This window comes from Podarcis filfolensis, assembly GCF_964270895.1.
Source record: "Podarcis filfolensis genome assembly, chromosome: 15".
Taxonomy (NCBI): Eukaryota; Metazoa; Chordata; class Lepidosauria; order Squamata; family Lacertidae; genus Podarcis; species Podarcis filfolensis.
Window position 1 is genome coordinate 41,199,129 of NC_139618.1, and position 24,622 is coordinate 41,223,750.

The 24,622-nt window shown below is 46.9% G+C and overlaps 1 protein-coding gene across 2 annotated transcripts in view; it reads right to left on the reverse strand.

Annotated features, from left to right (window-relative positions):
• The window catches only part of DOCK5 (dedicator of cytokinesis 5), a 145,138-nt gene extending 122,872 nt beyond the window's left edge, over window positions 1-22,266 (reverse strand). For both annotated transcript variants that reach the window (XM_083588262.1, XM_083588263.1), the window contains exon 1: window positions 21,937-22,266. In XM_083588262.1, the coding sequence (XP_083444388.1) occupies window positions 21,937-21,979 (43 nt within the window). In that variant the 5' untranslated portion in view covers window positions 21,980-22,266. The remainder of the gene's footprint in view (window positions 1-21,936) is intronic.
• Between the last annotated feature and the right edge of the window lie 2,356 nt (window positions 22,267-24,622).

Below are 24,622 nucleotides of genomic sequence, written 5' to 3' on the forward strand. Positions count from 1 at the left end.
GAAGCTTCAGTCTCCCTAGTGCAGCCTGTCTTCTTCTGAAATACACCAGCTGAGGGAAGGCTGCTTTATTATCCTAAATTCATTTTATGACACTTTCTTATGGCCTTAGTGCATTTTTAAATATATTTCTAATATTTTTAAAAAATAAAAAAGGAGGAGGAAAACCAGTTACAGTGGCGCCTCGCAAGACAAAATTAATTCGTTCCGCAAGTCTTTTCGTCTTGCGATGTTTTTCGTCTTGCGAAGCACGGTCCGTTGCAACTGCGCCTCTTCAAGCTGCTTTAGGAAAAAAGCGAACAAACTCGCAAGACGTTTTCGTCTTGCGAAGCAAGCCCACAGGGAAAATCGTCTTGCGAAGCGACGCAAAAACCGAAAAACCCTTTCGTCTTGCGCGTTTTTCGTCTTGTGAGCATTTGTCTTGCGGGGCACCACTGTACCATCTATAACACCTGCATTTCACACCTTAAGAAGAAGCACAACTAGCGCTGCCTAATGAAGTTGTTACTGGAAAACTATGCAGTGCACTCTCAAAATGCAAAGTCAACTGTGAAGGGGAAAATATCCTGCAGCAAAAAAGGAGAAATACCTAGTTTCACAAGCCTTGATTAAGGGACAGTTCTGCTTTTGTACCAGTTAGCACAAAGAGGAGGGGGAATCAAAAAGGCTGTCTCAGCTCAGTACTTTTTTATATATATATAAAAAAAGTGCTACAGGTTAAGATCCGACTGCCAGCAATGCTACATTTTGAAGGTTTGCCCAGAAATGGGGCTTGAGGTCCTCATGCTGTTCCATAATCATATATTGCTCTTATGTAGGCCTGCCAACCAGTCAGAATTTTACAGAGCCAGGAGAGAGTTGAGCCCTTGCTCCACATGCCATAAAAGGAGAATGTAAAGCTTGAGAAAAATGTGCACAGTTTTAAAAACAAAAAGTGGGCAATCATCATCTGTGCATGCCTGGGGTGCACAAATTTTGGCTTACCTTGCACCTTCAAAATGCAGCCAGGAATGCAAGGCCAGGAACTGCTCTCACCTCTAGCCAAGATCAGGCTGGGAATTGTTCCTACTAACATAGGAAACTGCTTTATACAGAGTCAGAAGCCACTGGTTCACCTAGGTCAGCATTTTCTGCACTGCCTGACAGTGGCTCTGCAGAATTTCAGGCAGGATTCTTCCCCAGCCCTATCCAGAGATGTCGGGGATTAAACCTGGAACCTTTTGCATGCAGAGAAGTGTTGGGTTCTGCGGTGCTCAGAGGGCCTCAGAAGGACGACACAACTGTCTAAGATCATAAGGAAGTTTGGAGCTTGTCACACTTGCTGGGAGGAAGAATGGTACACTTGCCACATCTAATGGAATTGTAAAATCTTTATTTTACAATTGTAAAATGAGGAATGTGAAATCCATGGTCAGCATGGTCAATGGTCAGGCATGGTGCGAACTCCAAATGCTCTTGGACACAAAACCCTCAGTACCTGGGGTGGGCATCTACAATTCCTACCTGTGCGCTTCCTCATTCAAATTAATGCACACAAAACCCCAGAGCATGCTGGGAAGTTTCAGTCCCCCTATTGCAGCCCGCTTCAGAGAGGACGCACAGAGCAAGGCCCCTGAACCCAGACTATCTCCGCATCTGAGGGAGCCAACAGCAAACTGCCGTCTGGAGACCACCTTCTATGACACTGCCCCCCACTGCTTATCCATAAAGAAGTGCCAAGGATCAGTCCTCCAGTGGATCTGCCATTTTTAATTCTCCACATTGCCCCAACTTCAATAAGGGGCATTGTGGGATATTAAAATGGTGGCTCCAAGTTCTTTCCTGGTCACTGTTTAAATTTCCCACAATGTCCCTAAGCGATACTTCCTGAGCCAGCTGCTCACCACTTATTGTAACAGAGCTGTGGTTATAGGGCAGGCATTTGCCGTGGGCCCTGTTGAGATGATGGGGCCCGGGCAACTGCTTCAGGATGCTGTGTGCTGGTGCTCTGCTGGGAGCAGCCCAGATTTCAGGTATCTGGAGGAAGGCAGAGAAGCCTTCACCAGAACTCCTTGAACACTTCAAATTAGTTAGCGCTGGGCCAAAACAGGGAAGGGGCCCATTTTGTGAATCCTATTAAAGGGCCATCACAATCTTGAAGTGTTGCTTCAAATAAAATAACCTGCAGCCCAGCATCCTTCTCCGCGACTTAGCAAGCACTTGACCAAGGAAGGAGAGGAGATTGTACTGTGCAATGTTCGGAGTTAAAAATTATTTTTTGGACATAATATTATTGGCACCAAACTTCAACACAGCACTATTTTACACCACCAGCAGCCCATCCCTTTCGGCCTGTGTGCCTCGAGTCAAGTCCAGAGCATTAGGAAGAACCACTTGATCACTCGTTTTAGTACAGATGGGGCACCCAACTCAACATGCAGCAGCAGCAGCAGCTGGCGCATGGCTCCTTTCATAGAGGAAGAGAAATTGGTCGCCACTTGATTAACACTGAGGAAGGAACCAGAGGCAAGAAACTGAACCAGTTTTTCACATACATAGCAGGCAATTTTGAATGTAGGAAGATGCTTCATATTGGGTCAGACCATTGGTCCATCTACTCAGTACTGTCTCAGTACTGATTGGTGGCAGCTGTCCAGGATTTCACACAGGAGTCTCTCCCAGCCTGACCTGGAGATACAGGGACTGAGCCTTGGACTTTCTGCAGGCAAAGCAGATGCTGTACCACCAAACTACGGCTCCCCCCACCCCACATTGATCCAACAACTGAAGATCTTCTTTTTTGCAAGCACTGCAGGAAAAAAATTAGAATGAATTTAGCCTTTTCTGTTTGCAATTACACAAGCAAAAACAAAACAAAACAAAATCACACCTTTTTGGGAAAAAACCACTTCCATTTGGGAGATGTAACGGATTTTCCCAAATGCGGTTGTACCTTGGAAGTCGAACAGAAGCCGCTGTGGAAGTCCGTTTGACTTCTGAAACATTCATCTTCCAAAGTGAGGTTTCTGATTGGCAGCAGAAAGCTCCTGCAGCCAATCAGAAACTGCAGAAGCCCTGTCGGACATTCAGCTTCCAAAAGAACATTTGAAAACCGGAACACTCACTCCTGATTTTTGATCGTTTGGGAGCCAGAACATTCGACTCCGAATGCATTCAGGAGTCGAGGTACGACTGTACGTATACAGCACATACCTAAGTGGTGAGTTACAACACAGACCTTTTCAGCTAAAGGCCCATTGAGTTGAACTTACTCTCATGCCTTAATTATATGGAAGGTTTCTCACACATATTTGCTTATTTTGACCTTTATTCTCCTCCTGGTCATCCACACAATTATGAGGAGCAAGGAGAGTGTGGAAAGAGGGAACATTTCTTTCCCCCTCCCTAAGAATGCGTAACTGGCCTCTGCTGAATGGATTAACACAGGGAGAGCCAATGTCGTGCCCTCCAAATATTGTTGGACTACAGAAACTATCATCCCTGAACACTGGCCACACTGGCTGGGGCTGATGGGAGCTTGGAATCCAGCAATTTCTGGAGGGCACCATGTTGGCTATCCCTGAATTAATGAAAGAGCTTAGCACTTTGCATACACAAGGTTTCAATCCCTCCCATCCTCAGGAAAAAGCTGGGAAACTGCTGCCTGAAACCCTGGATGTCAGCTGCCAGAGTGTACAATACTGGGCTAAATGGACCAGCAGTCTGACTCAGCATGAGACAGCTTCCTCTGTTCCTAAATACAGCAGAGATGCCCAACACAGTGCCCTCCAGATGCTTTTGGGACTAGAGCTCCCATCAGCCCCAGGCAGCATGGTCAATGTTCAAGATTGAAGAGAGTTTGAGTCCAACAACTTATGGAGGGTGCCACATTGACTACCCCGATTTCACAGAAATGCAGGACAAGGAGGCACCACAAAAGGGACTTCAGAAAGGGTGTTAGTGGAAGAGCCAATATCCAGTAGCCCAGGAGCTTATAAAGCAGTCTTTCCGGGATGAGACACAAGGAAGAAACAAAATCAGATCATACAGGAATTGAAACAGAGAGGGGAGTACTGAAGCACATTGACAGGAGTTCCCAGGGTACTTTCAGTTCTCTGTGGGCTGCTCTGAGTTGTGATCTATCAGAACCTCAGCTTGGGACATCTTCTTGGCAGTAAAGCGCTCTCAAGGTCTAGACTGGACCTACCCACTCCAGTTGGCTATTGGGTCCTCCTGGGCAGGAAAGGCTCTAAAAGACTTGTTTGGGCAACAAGGTCTTCCTGGCTGTAGTGTGTTTCTGTCCCTCCTTCAGCTCTGACACCATTTCTGGCTCCTAGTTCTCTGACTGCTGTTTACAGGCTCATCCCTAACATGCAGAAATGAGGTAGATAACAGCAAGTCAATGAAGACACTAAAGTACAGATTCTGAATATCCCAAACTCCTAATTTCTATAGCCAACACGTACAGGAGCCAATTCATTAAGGATGAGATCCAAGCACACGCTCAACATTGTCTCTCTCCAGATGAAGCTGGATTCTGCCCCCAGAGGGCTCCTGTGTCATTTGCTTCTAAAAAGACAGGCAGAGGCTATTTGCTTAGGGACACCACCCCACCTAAGGCACTGACTTGCTTCACTTAAGATTTAAAAAACAAAAGAGGCTTTCATCTACGTTATCACTCTTTTGAAGCAAGTAAACATAAGTCAGCCTTGTATTCTCCTGTTAGATGGCACTATGTGGAGACAAGCGCATGGAAACCCATGCAGGTGATTTACCGTATTTTTCGCTCTATAGGACGCACTTTTTCCCCTCCAAAAATGAAGGGGAAATGTGTGTGCGTCCTATAGGGCGAATGCAGGCTTTCGCTGAAGCCTGCAGAGTGAGAGGGGAGACCCCGCCGCCAGCCCCGCAAGCTCCGGGGACAGTGGGGAGGCGCAGCGCATCTCCCCGCTGTCCCCGGACCTGATCTGAAGGCGGGCGGCGGGGAGAAGAGCGCTTCTCCCCGCTGCCTGCCCCGCAAGCTCCGGGGACAGCTGGGAAGCGCAGCGTGTCTTCCCGCTGTCCCCGGACCTGATCTCAAGGCGGGTGGCGGGGAGAAGAGCGCTTCTCCCCGCTGCCTGCCCCGCAAGCTCCGGGGACAGCGGGGAGGCGCAGCGCGTCTCCCCGCTGTCCCCGGACCTGGTCTGAGGGCGGGCGGCAGGGAGAAGAGCGCTTCTCCCCGCTGCCTGCCCCGCAAGCTCCGGGGACAGCGGGGAGGCGCAGCGCGTCTTCCCGCTGTCCCCGGACCTGATCTCAAGGCGGGTGGCGGGGAGAAGAGCGCTTCTCCCCGCTGCCGGCACCACAAGCGCCTGGGGGGGGAATAAAATTTTTTTCTTTTATTTCCCCCCCAAAAAACTTGATGCGTCCTATGGGCTGGTGCGTCCTATGGAGCGAAAAATATGGTAGGTGGACTAGTGGAAGAGGAGCAGAGTCTCTGGTCTGTGCACAGCATAGAAATGCAGTGAGCTACTGCAGGATGGGAATGTATGGGGTGCTAGGGGAGGGGTAGTACCTCTGGTGGGGGACACGTTGTGCTCCTTCCGGGGTAGTTTATCCACCTTTGGTCCCCACCCTCCATTCAGCTCTCACCTGTGGCTTCTAGAAGCTGTCAGCATGCAACAGTGGCTACACCCTGGGAATGGCTTAGACTGGCTGGCTAAACCAGGAGAGTAGCTGATGGCTCTCAAACCCTCAATGAGTTAGGGACTTCCCCTGAATGTGAAGACAGGCTCCAGCAGATTGAGTGGACGAGACCAATAGTATGTCCAACGGTCAAGAAAGCAGTTTCTGCATGTAGTATAGAAGGAAGTGTGGGGCAGATGGAGCTCATCCACCTGGGAAGGTAGTCCATCTAGGAGAAGGAAAGCTCTGACTCTTAACCTATGCTGCCTTGTGGTATATCTTTGGGAAAAGAAAAGGCTAAACCCTACACAAATCCAGAGTGGAGTCCCTAAGGCAGTTGGGTAGCACCTTTTACACCTCCTTCCAGCAACTCCTTCAGCTAAGCGGGTGCCAAACGCATTGCTTTCCTTTCCTTTGGACCACATTAGCGAGGTGGAGAGAGGGGTCTTGTCATCTGGGCAGCCCAGGACTTTCATACACACTGCCCAGGCTTGTGCACCAGAGAAGTCACTTTGGTGCTGCTAATGCAGTGGTTTGACTTCACCCCTGGAGCCTCAATCCATTGTCTCTCAAGACAGATGGATGCCAACAGCTGCAGGAGGGAAGATGCTCTCTGTCCCTCTTCTGACAGCCTCGAGGAAAGAAATCAAATGCAGGCTGGGAACTTTGTGGATTTTCTTTTTAAGAATAGGAACACTGCCGGTAAAAATACAATGTCACAGCTAGCACCCCACACCCCAAAAAACCACCACACGATCAGGTGCCATGAACCATTCATCTAACCTGCCTCACATTTCCCACCCAAAATTCTCCCGCGTGGAATTTCCAGTAATTGCCACCACTGCTTCATGCGTGGGGAACCTTTAGCTGTTGTGAGTCTGAACATGGCAGGGTGCTTAAAGGTGGCGAGGTGCAACCCACAGAAGTGACTGATTATTTAAGGAAGGTGCTGGCTATCATTAGGTCAAAGTTTCTGAACTTAACAATAAACTTCCTTATTCAAATTACATAGCTCTGATCCCAAGAATTCATAGGCAATAAAATCTACGTAGACACTGGGGCTCAGTAAGAGAATTATCTATAGAACAGCAGCGGTTAGTGCCCTTTGCGACTGAAAGGCAGAAAGCAGGAATGCCGACAGAAGGTGAAGCCAGGCAGAGGCACCCCCTGACCATAAGGAAGCAGGCAAGGAAGGAAACAGGCAAGTGGGGGAAGGCTAAGCCCCAGTCACCCTAATAAGAGCTGCCTCCAGTGCTACAGAGGTGGTGGCGGTTGATGATGATGTTAAAACTTGTATACCGCCCTTCATCCGAAGAGCTCAGAGCAGTTCACAGCATAAGAATTCAAGATTTAAACACAAAATACATAATAAAAACACAAACATGTTAAGCTGCCAAATGCCTGGCTGAAGAGGAACGTTTTTGCCTGAAGGCACCAGGTGAACCTCCTTGGGAAGAGCGTTCCACAAATGAGAAGCCACCGCAGAAAAGGTCCATAATTGTGTTGCCACCTTCCAGACTTCTCATGGAGGAGGCACCCAAAGAAGCACCTCAGATGATGACTGCAGGGTCCAGGTAGGCTTATATGGGGAAAGGCTGGTGGATGCTGTCACCCAGAACATCTGGAGGGCATCAGGTTGGCAAAGGCTGCCTTAGACAATATTCTACTTCTCGTGCTAATGCACATTCCCTCCACTCTCCTGTCTTGCATCAATGAGGCAACTACAGCACTCTCTATACTGAACACAACACAGGAACTAAGTACAAAAAAGGGGACCTGTCACAAAACATTGTAGTGTGGCACACTGCTCTTCAGTATACCTGCCCACTTGGTTCCCTGGCCCCCACCTCAGTTTCCATCCCCTCCTGCCTACAGTTAGGGCATTTCTGCACTTACCATAGAATCACAGAAATGTGGATTTGGAGGGGATCCCAAGGGTCATCTAGTCCAACCCTTTCAGTGCAGGAATCCCAGCTAAAGCATCCCTGACAGGTGGCCTCCCAACCACTGTTTAGAAACCTCCAGCGAAGTAGACTCCAACGCCTTCTGAGAGTCCATTTATCCACCCTTTATAGCGGCATGGTCAAATGCCACTTGTATTAGAGTGAGTGTGGGGTTTTCCTTTCAACACTAATGGCAGGTTGTTCTCCAGTTTGACTAATGTTCCATAGATGTAGGCAGACCCTACGCACATTCATGTCTTGTAGTCAGTAATGTGCAGAGGGGTAGCCCTTTTGCAGCTTTAAAGAAAAATGCAATGCCTATTAGCCGGAATTCTAATCTTGTGGGAGTATGGGAGATTAGAAGAAGTTCTACATGTTTGCCTGAGCTATGGCAAACCTGGTTACTGTGGTGAAATTCTATCTGCATCTAATGACTGCTGTTATGGGCAGGACTTGGGTCAGTGCCATTGTGTCTCTCCATCTGCCATCTCTCTCCTCTGAACTGAGCTCACAAACTGACAGCTGGCACCAGTCAGGGGAAGTGGCACAAAACAGATGTCTCTCACACCACACCCACCAACCCCCAACCCCTCCACACAGAAACCGGAAGCATGTTACTACACATGTCACCCAAATGAAAAGATTGAGGATTCATTCCAAAGATTTCACAAAGTGTGAGGGTTTTTTTGCAACAGAATTAAAAAGTGGAGGTTTCTTTTTTAAAGTATTCCAGAACACTAGCTGAATAACTATGGTGTCATGCAGCAGAAAGCCCCCCCCAAAAAAATAATAATCCAGAAAAGAACAGTCACTTTACTACTATTAATGGTGGCATACTATAGCCAAGCCCACTTGCTGGCTCATCACCTTGTCGTGGTGAGTGGCCCTGCATGTTCCGATGACCCTTGTGAGCGAAGCCGTCGGGAATCTCGTACTCCCAGCAGGGTCACCCAAGGCGGTAAGGTCAAAGGGAAGTGGCTAGACAAAGAATGATCCAAGAAGTCCTCAACGGCAGAACAGGCGGATGATAACAAGTGGTATGTTACAACGGCTGTGAAGGCGGGTGAAGGCTGCAGCAGATAGGAATCTACCGGTTTGTCGTGACTACTTCATGCCATTGGAACAGAGCCCTACTGCGAAGACTGTGCGTTGGTCAGCATGCACTGATCTACACATATAAAACAAATTCACGCACAGGCATCTTCCAAAAACCCAACCCAAATTACGGAGTCATTGTTAAAACCGTGTTTATGGAAGACGATCTTACTCGGCTACGAGTGATCGCCAAAGAAGAAGAAGACTATAGCCATGGTCTGCCTTCACTGGGGTGTTGGGGGCATTTATTGACTGCCCTTGAGAGTTCTTTTTCCTAAAGATTGCTTGTAGTTCTACAAATCATCGGGTCACCCACCCCCAGAGTGGTTCTGTTTCTTTCTTGTGTGGGTGTGATGCTACTTGGACTCCATAAGCAACTGTACTCACTGCTTGAAGTCCAGAATTAGAAGGAATGAATGACACTTCCACTGGAGAGGTATCTGACCACTCTGGACCTGCTAGAGCACGAGGCCCTGTGCAGCATTAGTACCACCTGTTCCAAATATATTGGTAGTTATATTACCCTAAGGGAGGGAGCAAAGGATACACTGGGGGTAAGAATGTCAGAAAGTTCTACTGAAATGGGAAAGTGTACTGTAAATTCAATTAGCTCATATGCCCATCTGCAAACAGGAACAGTAATCAGGCAGGTAAATAACTGTTATTGGCTGTCATTCTCCACCCCTATGGGCTCCCCCAGTCTGCAATACACTGTTGGTCTTTTTTTCAGGATACTACTGATGAAGCTTCTCTCACACACCTGCCCTTGAAGGGAATGATATAGAATCACATCATAGTGTGATTAATTACATTATCAGATTTGGCCACAGCAAACAGAAAGCTGAATAACACTATTTTTGAAGAACCTGAATTGCGGTGGAATGGAAACGGTGCTGCATGCGACTGAAACAGGATGGAACAGAAAACAATGCCGGAGTACACCTCTAACTGCTGAAACTCCACTGCCAATCTTGCTATGGCTAGTAGGCCCAGTTCCAAGTCCCAGTATCACCATTGCTGTCCAATGTCCATTCCTCGTCCTGATTTATAGTGCAGATGGAATACATGATGTGTGGAAACAGTATTCACGGGGCTATCTTGAGATTCCAAAGAAATTGCCTTTCCATTGTTCCAGGAGGGATGCCTTCTCCCACCTGTGCTCTTAGGTGACCATTCCCTCCGTGTTACAGGTGAAGTGGGCAACAATCAAAGAGGAGGCTCTTCAGCCAGGGAGCCCCGTTCATGGAGCACTCTCTCAAGGAGGCTTGCCTGGCACTAACATTCCCAACTGGTAAATACATTTTTATTCCGGCACTCTTACGGAGGATTATATGCAAACTGAAGATCTCATTCTTAGTTGCTTTTTTGAGACTACTGGGAAATTATAAGTCTGCATCCCAGAAGAAGCAGAGAAGGCAGTTAAGGCCGGCAGCCTGTAAGAAAACCAAGGCTGAAACGGCATGCTTGGGTTAGTAAAATTATAGGAAGAGTGTGCATGTTATTTTAAAGCAATGCAGATGAGTTTATTTTAGGGCATCCATCATTATGTAATCAGGAGACTGAATAAACCATCAACCCAAAAATAAAATGGCATAGGTGCCTCACAATATATCAGAAGGAAATGTGTCTTTGGCCCAATGGCAATATCTGCCCCCCCAAGCATTCAAGCATGGATTCAAGCATGGATTTTAGTTCTGATCATGATAGACAAGGAAGAGTTATACTTCCTCTTTCTGAAAGCTTTGCTTCAGAAAAATATCCCCTCAGCCAACCCTGTGCCCCTGTGCAGTATCTACATGCTAACATGTAGTTTAGTCCAAATGGACAGCATGAAAAACAGATCTTTGTTTGCAGCATGTATGCAGTCATGTCACACTGTCACATTAGAGAACTATATTATTTCCCCCTAAACAGCAAATTACCCAGATGTACGTACTTGGTAGCAGCAGGCTGTTCTATCTTGAATACTGGGTAGATGTGCAATTATTGCTTGAACAAAACTGAGGCTACAATCCTATATGCTCATTAAACTGGGAGTAAACCCCACTCAGTGAGTGGAGCTGTGGGTTAAACCACAGAGCCTAGGACTTGCCGATCAGAAGATTGGCGGTTCAAATCCCCACGACGGGGTGAGCTCCCGCTGCTCGGTCCCTGCTCCTGCCAACCTAGCAATTCGTCAAAGTGCAAGTAGATAAATAGGTACCACTCCAGCGGGAAGGTAAACGGCGTTTCCGTGCGCTGCTCTGGTTCGCCAGAAGCGGCTTAGTCATGCTGGCCACATGACCCGGAAGCTGTGCGCTGGCTCCCTCGGCCAATAAAGTGAGATGAGCGCTGCACCCCGGGTCGGTCACGACTGGACCTAATGGTCAAGGGTCCCTTTACCTTTACCTTTTAAGCCCCACTCAAATCATTGGCTTACTTTTGAACAGACATGTACCACATTGCACTGTAAGCCATTTATGCTTCTAAATTTAATAACTATAACCAGTATCGTGATATAGGCTAAATCACTGGGTTTTGAACAGTGGGTTAGGATCTGCTATCAGGCTGTGGCCTAAAGTGGGCTACAACAGTCGCACTACCAGTACAAAAATACATGGGGGTGGGGAAGATAAGAAATAGGTTCCCAAATTCATGTTTGGGTTAAAGTGGGTGCTAAGTCAAAACATTTTATGTTCAAAGTGAAAAGGAAAGAAAAAACATTACACATTTTCAAATTTGTTTCATCTACATGAAACCACTGAGACCTCTGGGTATAGGGCGGTATATAAATTCTGTTGTTGTTGTTGTTGACAATCTAAATAAAGTCTAGAGAATAAATTAATGTACTAAAAACAGAGAACAGTCCCTCTGGTGTTCTGTGCCAAACAAATCATTTAGAATTAATTGTGTGATGAGTATATTGATCACAAAAACTCTGTGAAGTTTTATGAGAGCTGGTTGCATGAGACAGTACAATCCAATTTAACTGCATATTGCCCAATACAGTACTTGGGCTACACACTGCCAAATCCCTGGAGGCCACCAGCCCACAAATGCACAGAGACCTTTGCAAACTCAAACCAACAGCAATGAAACAAGAGTTTAGGGCACGAGGCTCACTGGTCATAATTCTAATGGGGACAATATCAATTGCAGCATTGCATTTAAACAAAATTAACACCTTCACATACACTTAACCTGTTCTGCAGTAACGTTATAAAAATGTCCAGGCAAGAGGTTTTCCCACTTCCATTGCTAAAATAAATGTCCTTGGCTCTGCTTGCATCCTTCTTCACATACATTACTCTGCAGCTAGTCATATTCCTTGTCCTTGAGAAACAAAGAAAATACTTAAGGGGGGGGGGCTTTATTGCCTGCTCCCACTGCTTAAAGAGCAATCTATTTTAAAAGTCATATATCAAGTTTACTCTCCAGTATTTTATCAGTGGTTTGATGTGTCAATTCTATTTCAAAGCCTGGAAAATCAGAAAGTGGCATGTAGTTCACCAGTCAAGTAAATCCTTACCCCCCACACACAAACATCACCGCCCCCCCCCAGTTACTAGCCCTCATGAGGGGAAGATCCAGGTTCATACCTAGAAAGCTTATACTTAGTTGAGCTTTAAGCTGCTACTGGAACATCTTTCAATACAGTCATACCTCAGGATATATACGCTTCAGCTTAAATATTTTTGGGTTGCGCTCCGCGGCGACCCAGAAGTAACAGAGCGTGTTACTTCCGGGTTTCACCGCTCGCGCATGCGCAGACGCTCAAAATGACATCACGCGCATGCATGGAAGTGGCAAGACGCGACCCACGCACGCGCAGACGTGCAGTCACATCTTACGTTCGCTTCAGGATGCAAACGGGGCTCCGGAACAGACTCCATTCGCATCCAGAGGTACCACTGTATTTTTTAAAAAAATCTTTCATCATTGTTATTTATTACGAGAGACCAAAACGGCTACATTACCGGAATCCTTTTCAGATGGTTATGTGCATTCCTGCACCGACTTCAAAATGTGCTTATTTGTTTATAAAAATATTTATATCCCTCCATATTGTAATAAATATATCACAGCAGTTTACAACAATATCAAAACATAAAACCAAACAATAAAATCATAAAGATAAAAACAAGTTAAAAGCAAAATAAATTAAGAACAAACGTCAACAGACTATTGTGGGGGGTTGCCTGCACAGGCCTGGTGGAAGAGAAAAGTTTACAGCAAGTGTTTCAAAGTTGGTACAGAAAGTGCCTGCTGAATCTCTAGTGGCAGGGTGTTCCACAGGACTGGGCTGATGACACTGAAGGCTCTGTTTCTCATTGTTGTCAAACGGGACTCACCACCTCTGGGAATAACTAAAGATGCTCCTGCAGATGAACTTAGTGTTCAAGCTAGAATATAAGGGTTCTGGCAATCCCTGAGGCTTCCTGGACCCAAGCTGTTCAGGACTTTGTAAAGCAATACAAGAACCTTGAATCTGCCTGAGTAGCAGATGCTAAGCTACCCCTGCTGATGGGGGGGGCTGATTATTCTGCTGAGTGGGACTCCAGACCTCTGCCCCAAAGTCCTGTCCTGCCAGCACCCACCGCTGGTCCTAAGACTCCTACAACAGTAGTTTCAGCAACTCGCACTTGCAACTCACATGCCTTCCCCGTGAAGTTACATCCATACAACAAAGCCATCTCTCCCAAATGAGTCATCTTCAACTACAGAAAAAACAAAGTTCAGCATGCGCAGCCTTAACACACCCATTGGAAGGAGGTGGGGCGGTCGCATTTAGATAAGACAATGTTGCATGTCATATGTATGTTGTAAACAAGTTAGGAACTGATACCAAGTCAGTAACACCCACATGCCAACCCTCTGGAATTGACAAGGGTTCAAAGAAAACGAAACTTCTTTGTTCATCAGCCTGGAAGCCTGGGTGCTGTTGGACAAACTGCTGGAAAAGCAAATTTAACTGCAGGGCTTAACCATTTGCTTTCCTATGCATTTGGAACCACAAGTGACCCCAAATGAGTATAAAGACAGGTCAACATTTTCTCTCCAGCCAACACCACTACTAATAGCCTGATGCAATGTTCAACCATGTTTCAAACCTTCCTTCCACAGAATTTTTTTAAATGAATGTTTTACTAAAAGGGCACTGGGGTTAGTTAGACCCCAATTAAAGTAAATAACAGGGCAGGGAGACATGGCGCATCCCAGGAAGTGTGGTATAAATGCCCACAACATACTGAAAATGTTTTAACAGCACAATAGGCTGTTTTATGCTTATGCTACAATTAACTGCTCAGTACTTTTGGATTTTATTATTTTTGCATCCAGCGAGTTTTGAGCTGAAAGAAAAAGGAAGGTCTCTCAGACCCCACAGGAATTTACACCACAAAGGATTACAGAACCCAGATAACATCACAGTGCCCCAGGAGGTGCTAATGAACTCCCCATGATGCACCGTATCAACATACATATTATCGAATACTTCTTTTTGCAAAGGTACCCTGTAATCAAACTGCAAACATAGGAAGCTACCTTATACCAAGTCAGACAGTTGTTCCATCTAACTCAGTATTGTCTACACAGACTAGCAGCAGCTCTCTAGGTTTTTGAGCGGGGGAGGGGAGCATCTGCAGCCCTAGCTGGAGATGCTGTGGACCTTCTGCATGCAGGACACATGCTCTTCCTTTAGGCTACAGCCCTTCCAATTAATAAAATGCTTTTTACCAGCATAGCAGCTTTATGTAGAGGCTATCTGAGCATCTCTCTTGGAAAAGGCTCCATCCATAGAAGTATGAACTTATAAACAAGCTTGGGAAGGGCTATTTGTGTTGCTCCTGGTTTCTGGAGGCTCTTTGTATCTGCAAGGAACTTGGGCAAGTGTATGTATGATTTTCAATTCTCCATGGTCTTCATTTTACATTCTGTCCTGAAAAACAGATGTACACACACACCACAAAACACCCCAGACTTCTCTAGCCCTGTCTGCGTCTGAAGGGTGCACATGTGCAGAATTTTATGTGTGCCTCTAAATTACACAGAAGTAGATCCTCAAGGGCATTTCCTTCTGGGCAACCTTCCAATGCCAGTGGTGGATGGCAAAAGCGGGCAGAGAAACAAATGTGAATTTCACATTTTTAAAGTAGGCTAATTTTCACTCTCACTCAGACTGTTCTGTCCTCCAGCAAGACAAGCATCCATTCCAGGCAGGCAGAAACACACAACAAGAGTTCAAAGTGGAACCAGCGAGATATAAGACCTGGGGAGGGTGCTTTGGACGAGAGCCTTGGCGGCCAGATAGAGGGGGCGAGGGCCACATCTGGCCCCTGGGCCTGAGGTTCTCCAATCCTGCCATGTCAACCTTTGGTTTCTCCCTCTGAGCTTTTTAAAAGGAAATGCACCAAATGTCAGGCACATATACCCTTCGGACTCGACCCAAGGCACTTTCAAATGTGCTTATTCTGTACTCTTGATATCTGTGCCAAAGTACAAAATAAAACGTAGGATGCTGCTTTACACCAGGCCATGTTCTTTGTCTGTCCAGGCCAGCACTGCCATCTGACTGACAATGGATCTCCAGGGTCCGAGGCAGAGGTTGGATGGCCATCCGTCATGAATGATCAAGCTGAGATCCCTGCATTGCAGGGGGCTGGACTAACTGACCAACTCTACGATTCTATACATTATGCTCTTAGCAAGGATGCATGCATTCGAATTAATCACAACGCCTGGAGCATCCACGAATGTGTGAAATCCCACAAATATGCCACACTTTCCAGTGGAAACAGTTTATATATTCAACATTATATCATCTGGTGATAACTCATCAAGTGATATGGGATGCTCCTAGACTGTTAATATTTTGCAAGTGTGATTCAATTGCATATCAGCAAATTAGGGCTGTGCTATTCTATTAAAGTGAATATGGTGCTATTGTGCAGCAAACCCACTTCAAAAAACAAAACAAAACCCAAAACTGGGTTTTTTGTGGGGAAAGAAAACTGATGCGGGAATAGACTGGAAACTGTGGGAAACAGTGTTGTCAGGAGACATCATATAACCCACCAACAAAATGAAACAAAAGCCAAATGGAGGGTGGGGGACCCCAAAATTGATTATATCTGGGCATGCTCAGTGGCCAAAGAATGGAAACTGATTGTGGGGCAGGAGTGTGGGGAAAGAGAGAATTGCATGAGGTGCCTGGACCACTGAAAAGCAGCATGGCATGCTGCAACATTTTGTTGCAGGTCCCACTTCTTTTTTGTCAATGAAGATGGTGGAGACTGAACTTGGGAGGTTCTGTAGTGGATGCAAAGGATGCCCGTAGCCTACCTCAGACTGATAGAGGAGACCACTGCGGTGGGGGGACACCAAGCGACATTAAGGAAGAAGAGACCACACATGGGGAAGTGAGTTATGTGTACATGAAAACATCCATGTATGTATGACTAATGTGAGAAGAGGAACTCGTAGATCAAGATGTGGGAGAACCCTATGATTCCACAAAAGAGGGTCAGAAGCATCCCTGTGAAGGCAAAAGGAAGGGAAGTGCTTTTTAAAAAATGTTTTATAAAACATTAGTGTGGGGCCATGCAGACTGCCACTAGAATAAAGAATGCTAGTATGCTCAGTCAAGGCACGAAGGATTAGAAGCAGCCTGTTCAGTCCATTATATCCACTTTGAGGAAGTACAGTGGTACCTCGGGTTAAGAACTTAATTCGTTCTGGAGGTCTGTTCTTAACATGAAACTGTTCTTAACCTGAAGCACCACTTTAGCTAATGGGGCCTCCCACTGCCGCCGTGCCGCCGGTGTGCGATTTCTGTTCTCATCCTGAAACAAAGTTCTTAACCCGAGGTAATATTTCTGGGTTAGCGGAGTCTGTAACCTGAAGCATATGTAACCTGAAGTGTATGTAACCCGAGGTACCACTATATTCCAAGCAGCTTCTGAATCGAAAAATTAAATACATCTAGAGAAGTTAGAAAGAGTAACATCATGGAGGTCTGCACACTATAGCTGTGTTCAGGTGACTGCCTAAATACACAAATTGTGTATCGCAGGTTGGTGGGGCAGACGTGCACACACAACCCCCAGCCCAATGTGCCCAGACACATTACCTCAGACCTTCAGCCCTCAACCTCTCCCCATGCTGAGTGGGAAGGTCTGCAAGAGATATTTTTCTTGCGCCCCTCCACTTGCTCAGGGACCAGAGTTTGCATAGTCCAGCAAACGTCTGGACACATCTTGTCCACATATGTGCTTGTACAAGTTGGTGTCCTGCAACAGAATTCAACATTCTGAGACCCTGTGGCCCTTTTTCTTCTTCTTAAAGTTTCTAGTTCTTATGGCTGAAGAGATAAGCTTGATAATGTGCAGGCTGGGCCTGGAGAAATATCAGGAACTATAAGGAGAGATGAGCATGAATCACGCCGGTCAGGACATGAAATGTTTTGCATTCTGCACCGTTTGTTGCCCTGACCATAACGGCAGCCACAAGCACAGAGACTTATGCCAAACAAGCATATATGTGAGGAGATGTGCATCAGTTGTTCAGATTACATAGCCCATAGCTTTCCTGGGCACTGAGTAGGCCTGGGCAACGTACTAATACATCACCCAGGACTGGTATGATGGCCAGAGTGCAATAGCAGCTTCACCCGGTGGCATACTGCGAGCGCAGCTGCCAGCGCTCCCGAGTATCTCTGCGCCCAGTGGCAGGGACAAGTAACTCTGGCCCAGGCTTGAAATTGAGTGGATGGGTGAAGGAGCGTGGAGAATCAGGCGGGGGGGGGGGGATGAAGGAGTGGTGAGATCAGCTGGATGCACACCAGAGCTCAGAGGAGAAATCGGAGGGGAAGGGGCTGGGGGCTGGGGAGGCTAGTGAGCAATGCAAAGCAGGGAGACAACACTTATCCTTGCCCGTGTGTGTGTGTGTGTTGCATCCGCATCTCACAGTGTTTGGCTGGTGATACATCCCAAAGATCTGCTCTGGCACTGACATGTGCAATTCGGGCCCAACCAAGTAAGAAGCAAAGAGAGGCAACAGATCTTTTACCTGCAGGGAAGCCAAATGCAATCCTGTACCGAGGAACTGGTCTTGCAGAGCAAGGATGCACAACAGCACATTTCTAACCGTAAGTCCTACTGAATTCAATGGGGCTTGCTCCCAGGTCAGAGAGTACAATTGCAGGCTGAGTACGGTTCCAGCTCATGCCACTTTCACCAGCCCTAAGTATGTTCTGTCCTTTTTCTACATTATCTGCACAAAAGTTTGCATTTAAATACATATTTTGAATATATTGTATTTCAAAACATTGGGTTGTGTCAAACGCTAATCATTCCAGGAGCAAACCCACTTAATTCAACGGACTTGGCTAATTTATGGTTTACTCTAAGTATAAGTTAGTTGGATACAACCAACTATGTCAAAATAATAAAACACCTCAATGTTTCGCATTGTATTTTATCTTACAGGCCACATTCTTAAAAACATTATACGGTTTATAGTTTTGAGACAAGAACTGCAACACACCGCTCAGAACAGTGCAGAATCAGACAGACTGCTATGTTCTAATCTGGGCATTAGTACAATTTGTATCGCAAAGATCAAATTCCTCCAGTGTCCCCAGCAGAGAGAGAAGGTAAAGTCCAGGGGTTTCCAAAGCACAACATCTCACATCATCACAGGGGTAGGAAGACACTGGAATCTTGCTTGGAGTTCCAGTGGGCAGTTAAGGAATTTCACTCTTTTCACTCTTCTGTTCCACCAGAAAGAGAGAGAGAGCCAGCAATCAAGGACAACCAACAAGCACCCCTTGACTCAAGTTGATTTCTTGCCTTTCTCTTCTCAATGAGAACCTGAACATATGCAGAGTCCTTGGCTGGATCAAGATGGGTGGCCCATCTAGACCAGCATTCAATTTCCGGCAATGGCCACCCAAACACTTTTGCGAAGCCCATAAGCAGAACATGAAGGCAACACACCTACTTGCTATAGTTCACCACATGATATTCAGAGGTACACTGCCTCTGTCCTTGGAGGTTCTGCTTAGCTACCATGGACTGATAGACTTGCCCACTATGAATTTGTCTAACTCCCAGTCAAAGGCATCAAACTGAATGCCCTACATTGTTCATAAAGATTTATTTCCTTATGCCTCAAAGTTCCAGCAACATCCCAAGTCCATCTATTGCCTACATTCAGGTTGTGAGCGCTGCTGGTTATATAGCCAAAATGGTACTATTCACACACAAAAGAGGGAGGCTTCAGTAGACTTCAGGGAACCCAGAAGGTTTGCACAAATAATTAAAAAAAACTTATAAGAGGGAGAGGTAACTGTGCAGTTGGGACTAAAAGTTCAATATTAAATTTACTTAATACAGTCATACCTTGGATCCCAAACGCCTCAGAACTCAGACATTTTGAATCCCGAATACCGCAAACCTGGAAGTGACTGTTCCGGTTTGCAAACGTTCTTTTTGAACCCGAATGTCCGCCAGGCCTTCCGCGGCTTCTCATTGGTTGCAGGAACTTCCTGCAGCCAATCAGAAGCTGCGCTTTGTTTTTCTAACGTTTTGGAAGTTGAACGGACTTCCGGAACAGATTCCATTTGACTTCCAAGGTACGACTGTACTAAAGTACTTTAAAGGAGCAAGGACAGGAAGCCAGGGAAGCAATGGAAGGGAATACTGTAAGCTGGAATACTGAATAGGGAGACCTTCACGCTGCAACATTTTGTTGCAGCTCCTTATTGTCTTTTGCTTTTCTTTTAAACTCACTTATGAATCTTCCCTCCTGTCAATGTTTCTGCCCACTCTCCTGCAACCTGGTGCCCGCCAGACATTTAGGACCACAACTCCCAGCCTTGCTGGCTGGGGCTGGCGGGAGCTGTAGAAGAGAACACCTGAAAGGATGGGGAAGGCTCCTTCAGCCCTTCCTTCTAGGTAAGGAGCTCCAACTCACAGGTCTGTTTTGCTTGCCCTTTTCTTCAGCTTTCCCAGCTCAAAGACATCCTTTCTGAGATAAGGTGACCAGAACAGAACTGAAAAGAAAACCATTTATAAAACGGTTTGGGGAACCTCTAGCCTAGGTGTTGATTGGTAACTAGGCCTCAAACCTCATGGTTTTATGACTTCACTCATATCAAAATGGGTTGGGCCATCCATACTGCATGGGGCCCGGGGAGCTCCTTCTCGCCCAGTGGCACCCTGGATTTCTGCCCTGATGGCACCCTGGTGGGGCTTAAAAGGCAAAATAAGGCAAGTCAAAGGAAAACACAGTGCTGGGAGCATGGAATAAAACTGAAAGTTGAAACGAAAGGATGCCATTTTGCAGTGTGAGAGCAGCAATCTTTGGGGGAAGATTGGAAGAGGCATTGGGGAAGAGGTTGCATTTTTATTCCAGCTTTCCATAGAACATCAAGGAACCATACATAACTCTCCCCCTCACCCTTTTACAATTATTACAACAACCCTGTGAGGCAGACCAGGCCAGCTTCACCTAGCAAGCTTTGTGGCCAGGACAGCATTCGAACACAAGTCTCTCCAGTCTAAATCCAGTGCTCTAACCCCCAAGACACAAGAATGTGTCTCTGAGCACATACAAAGCGCCTCACTGAGCAACCTCAACCAACTCTTACACCATTGAGAATAGAGGAAAACACTTCTGGGTCACAATGGATTTTTCTTAAGGCAAGAATCTGGGGCTCTCCAGATGCTGTTGGACTGCAACTCCCATCAGTCCCAGCCAGCACAGGGATGATGGGAGTTGGAGTCCAACAACATGTGGAGTGCCACAGGCATTAGTCTTCACCGGGCACAAAAGACCCACCACTAGGCATCACAGTCTGACCGAGGGTTAGTCACAAGAGCACATAAATCTATTGTACAAATCAGTATTTCCCCAGTTGTTGCTGGACTACAACTCCCATCATCCCTAGCTAGGACCAGTGGTCAGGGATGATGGGGGCGCAGGTTAGACCAACATCAGCTGGAGACTCAAGTTTGAGAAGCACTGGTATAAATAGAGAAATAAAGAAATGGTCACACAGGTGGATGCCTACTGTTAATGAGGGGGCTGGTGCAGTGCCAATTTTGTTGTGATTGTAAGTTTCTAAGAAATTTTGTGAGTGTGTATTTATACATGTGCTGTATACATTTTTAACTCTGTTAATGTTTAATTGTTTTTAATGAGTTCTCCCTTATGTTTTTAGCTGCTCTTATTTTATCTGTAAGCTGCTTTGAGGGAAAAGGTATTAATAATAATAATAATAATAATAATAATAATAATAATAAGGCAAATCCCACATCTGAAAAAGGCTGCTGGATGACTGTTCCAAGCAGTGCCATTTTTCTAGAAAAAGAGGTGCCGGAACTCACCATGAACGCCTCCCTTGTTCTCTTATAATGGCATTGGTGCCCACCTGAGAGGAGCCAGAACTGAGTTCTGGTGAGTTGGAAAAAAGCCCTGGTTCCAAGACAGTTTAACTTGGAAAGGATGACTTCTATGGAAAAGCCCCATAAGCAGACCATCAGAGCAGCGAGGGCCAGAGTGACCTTTGTCGGAACATGCAGCCTTACGCCCCCCCCCCGTCAATTCACACAGAGCAATGCTTCCTTATTCCCCATTTACAATCCTCCGCAGCCTGCAGCGTGAATCAGAGGTCCCTTTGGGTGTGGAGCAGAGGGAATCCACCCGCCCCCCTCTCCCCATCCAGGCGGGATGACAGATCAGAAAAAGGTGTTAATGGGTAACCAATCAGCTTAAAGGATCTTGAATGCTCTCCTCCAGAAACTTTCAAAGAAGAAGAGGGGGGTGTGGAGACGGGAGAGAGAAGGAAGAAGAAAGATTTATTCCTCCCGAGTTATAGAGCTGCGGTGGAGTTAACGTTTCCCCAAACGCGCTGCAATCCTACACACGCTCCCTCCGGGAGTAAGGCCCATTGAACTCAATGGGGGGTGTTTTTGAGCCGACCCGCGCAGCAAAATGTAACCATTCACACAAACGAGGGTGTTATCTGATCTAAGACGGGGGTGGGAGGCAGCTCTGCCATAGGATGGACTTTATCCAGGGCGAGGAGAGCGGGGAATAGTGCTAGGAAGGAAACTCAGCAAGCAAGCAGAGGGTTAATTCAGATGATGCTGGGCGCGTCCCCACGACCCGGGCCAAGGAAGAAGAGGCAGGCGGCACGCGTGTTGTTGCACGTGGGAACCGCAAGTCCAGTTGGGGCGGGGGTGGGGGGAGAGGAATCCCTCTGCCTGCGATCACTCACCGACGCCGTACTTCTCGCGCTTGGTGGGGATCCAGCGGGCCATGCCGGGGCTGGGAGGGATCCCCTCCCCGCTCGCTCGCTCGCTCTCTGCCTCTTCCGCGCTCGGTGCTTCCAGCCCGCAGGCGGCTCCAAGTCAGCCCCCTCCGGCCTGCGCGGCTCCCGGCTCCGCCGCCGCCGCCATGCTCAGCTCAGGGGCGGGATCCGGCCCGCGGCGCTGCCCTCTCCGCCGCTGAACTGCCCTCCCGGCGCCGCCGTCGACGGAGGAACTTTCCTGCGCTGCTCCGCCCGGGCGGCCCGAGGGTGCAGCAGCAGCGCCGCCGCCGCCGAGTCAGAGCGCAGGGGCGGGAACTCGCCTCCGCCGGGAGGGATCACCTGCTCCGCCCTGCTGCCCGCCACGGGGAAGGGCGGGCGGGCTTCCTCGGGATCCCAGTCCTGGGGAAAAGCATCCCGGCACTCAGCTTCGCAAGTGGACTTACTCCCGGGAAAGCGCTGGGGAGGAGAGCAGCCTTATCTGCGTTCCCGCAAAGGCTGCGGTTCCAGGACTTCCAAGGAAGGGAGTTTGCCTTCCCGTGCAAATGGCAGGGGGGCAAAGGGTGAAAGCCCCCTCCCACCGCCTCGGTCCCCATCTGGATCAGCCTGACTTCGATTCACTTTTAAAAGAAAAAGGGGGGAAACCTCATTCATGCAGCCGCTAATGACTTGGATGGGGTCACGTCTAGTTTGGCCCTTAGGAAGGCAGCTGTGTGTTATATGCCTTCAGCTCTGTACCAACGTACTTGGGAATAAGCCCCGTGGAACTCAGTGGAGCTCACTTCTGAGTAGACCTCTACAATGCCATGACTGCATGAATAGATAAGGGTGGGACTGCACTGTAACCCTCTGCCTGTGTGGGGTAGTTTTGCTTATTCATTCCTTTTATTTGTGCCATGCCCATAGCGGCTTGCAGCAAAGAGGAATGCATTTCAAACACTACAAAAAACAAGAATGTGTTTCAAACAAACAAACACTACAAAAACCATCTTATAATAACATGGCAATGCAATAGCAACACGACAACATACAAAAAGCCATATTCCAATACATATATAACAAGATTACATAAACAGCATGCAGCATCCAATAGTAAAAATAACAAGGGAGCGTCACAGTTTCACATTCGTCCTACTCACAGTCTTTCTTAGACAAAGGATTTTAGCTGGAAAAGCTCTCACAGAGCAGCTTGCAAATCGACAGAAATAATGCAGCCCCTTCCCTCAGGCTTACAGTATAGAAAGACCCAACAAGTAAGGAAAAATGGGTGAGGAGGGAAAAGGAAAACAAGCAAACTGTGAAGGGACGAAAGGCCTAGCCTTGCTGGTGAGAGCAGGAGAGAGAAAGAATGATAGTTCTGTGTGGTCTACTGCTTCTTTCCTCTTCTAAAGAGAAGAAAATCCAGCCATAATAATAATAATAAATAATAGTATCCCACCCATCTGACTGAGTTGCCCCAGCTTTCCTCATTTCAGCTGCCTAAGTTAGGCTAAAGAAGTCATTTTGCAGTTGCAATTTTTAAACAATTGGGAGTCGGAAATCCTTACTGATCTACTGCCAATCACCTAAATATCTACCAGAGGATCCTGGTCTAGGGGGGCCACTAGGTGGCGCATCGGAAGATGGCTGACAATAACATCTCTCCGACCCACACGAGGTAATTTGGAGGCTATGATGGGGGGTAATTAGCCTCCTTAACCCCCCAGGATGGTGGGGGGGACGGCCCTTGCCTGCTGTGCCCTATACCACCCCCGAATTTGTGGGGGTGGGGGTACTAGGCACAAAGCCCTCCTGTGGGATTTCGGCACTCCTCGACGCCGTCCCTGATTCGCGCTGCTAGTTGCAAGCATCTTCAAAAGAAACAATTTGGACGAGATAAATTGCACATGCTTCAAGGAAAAAGGGGAGTAAAGACTGCTGACAGAAGAGATCTCTGATAACAAGACAAGAATAAAATATGAGAAGATACGTCAAGATACGGTATGACTTGAGGGGGGAGGGGGGAAAAACCTGCCTTCCTTTTTCTTATGTGATTTAACAAGAATCCCCTCCCCTAATGAGTCAGAAACTAAGGACTTAAGCTGTGGATTTAAGGCTGTGTGGAGATAAACTTTCGAACCAAAGCAATGTTTCAAGATGAAGCTGGAAAGCTAAGAGTTTTGGAATGACGCAGTTAAAAATGCCATCGCCATTTTGGGAGGCATTGTTGGAGCTCTTGGGTCTGGGAGGAGAAAGAGAGAAATAGAGTTGTTTACATATCATGGATCAACTCCTCGGTGGGACTTAAGAGCGACAAATGCCAAATTCATGATGGAAAGAGCGATGCTATCTTCGAAGGAGATATATGGAAACCATCTGGACTTAGTGGAGGAACGGGAAATCCACACAGGATTATTATTTTGCTTATCAGCTTAAGGAGACTAACGGAAGAGATCGTAAAGGAAAAATAGAAATTATATGAACAAGATATGATGTGGAAACACCAAGATAAGACTGGATAGAATTATGAATTTTGTCTGGATTGATTGGGACTGATTTGGACATTAACGCAGTAATAAGAAGATGATCTGAATCCCCCTTTGGATCTTGAAGTATGGGTTCCCCCAAGAAAATTTAAAAATTTGGCTTTGTAATTTGGAATTATGTGATGTGATTT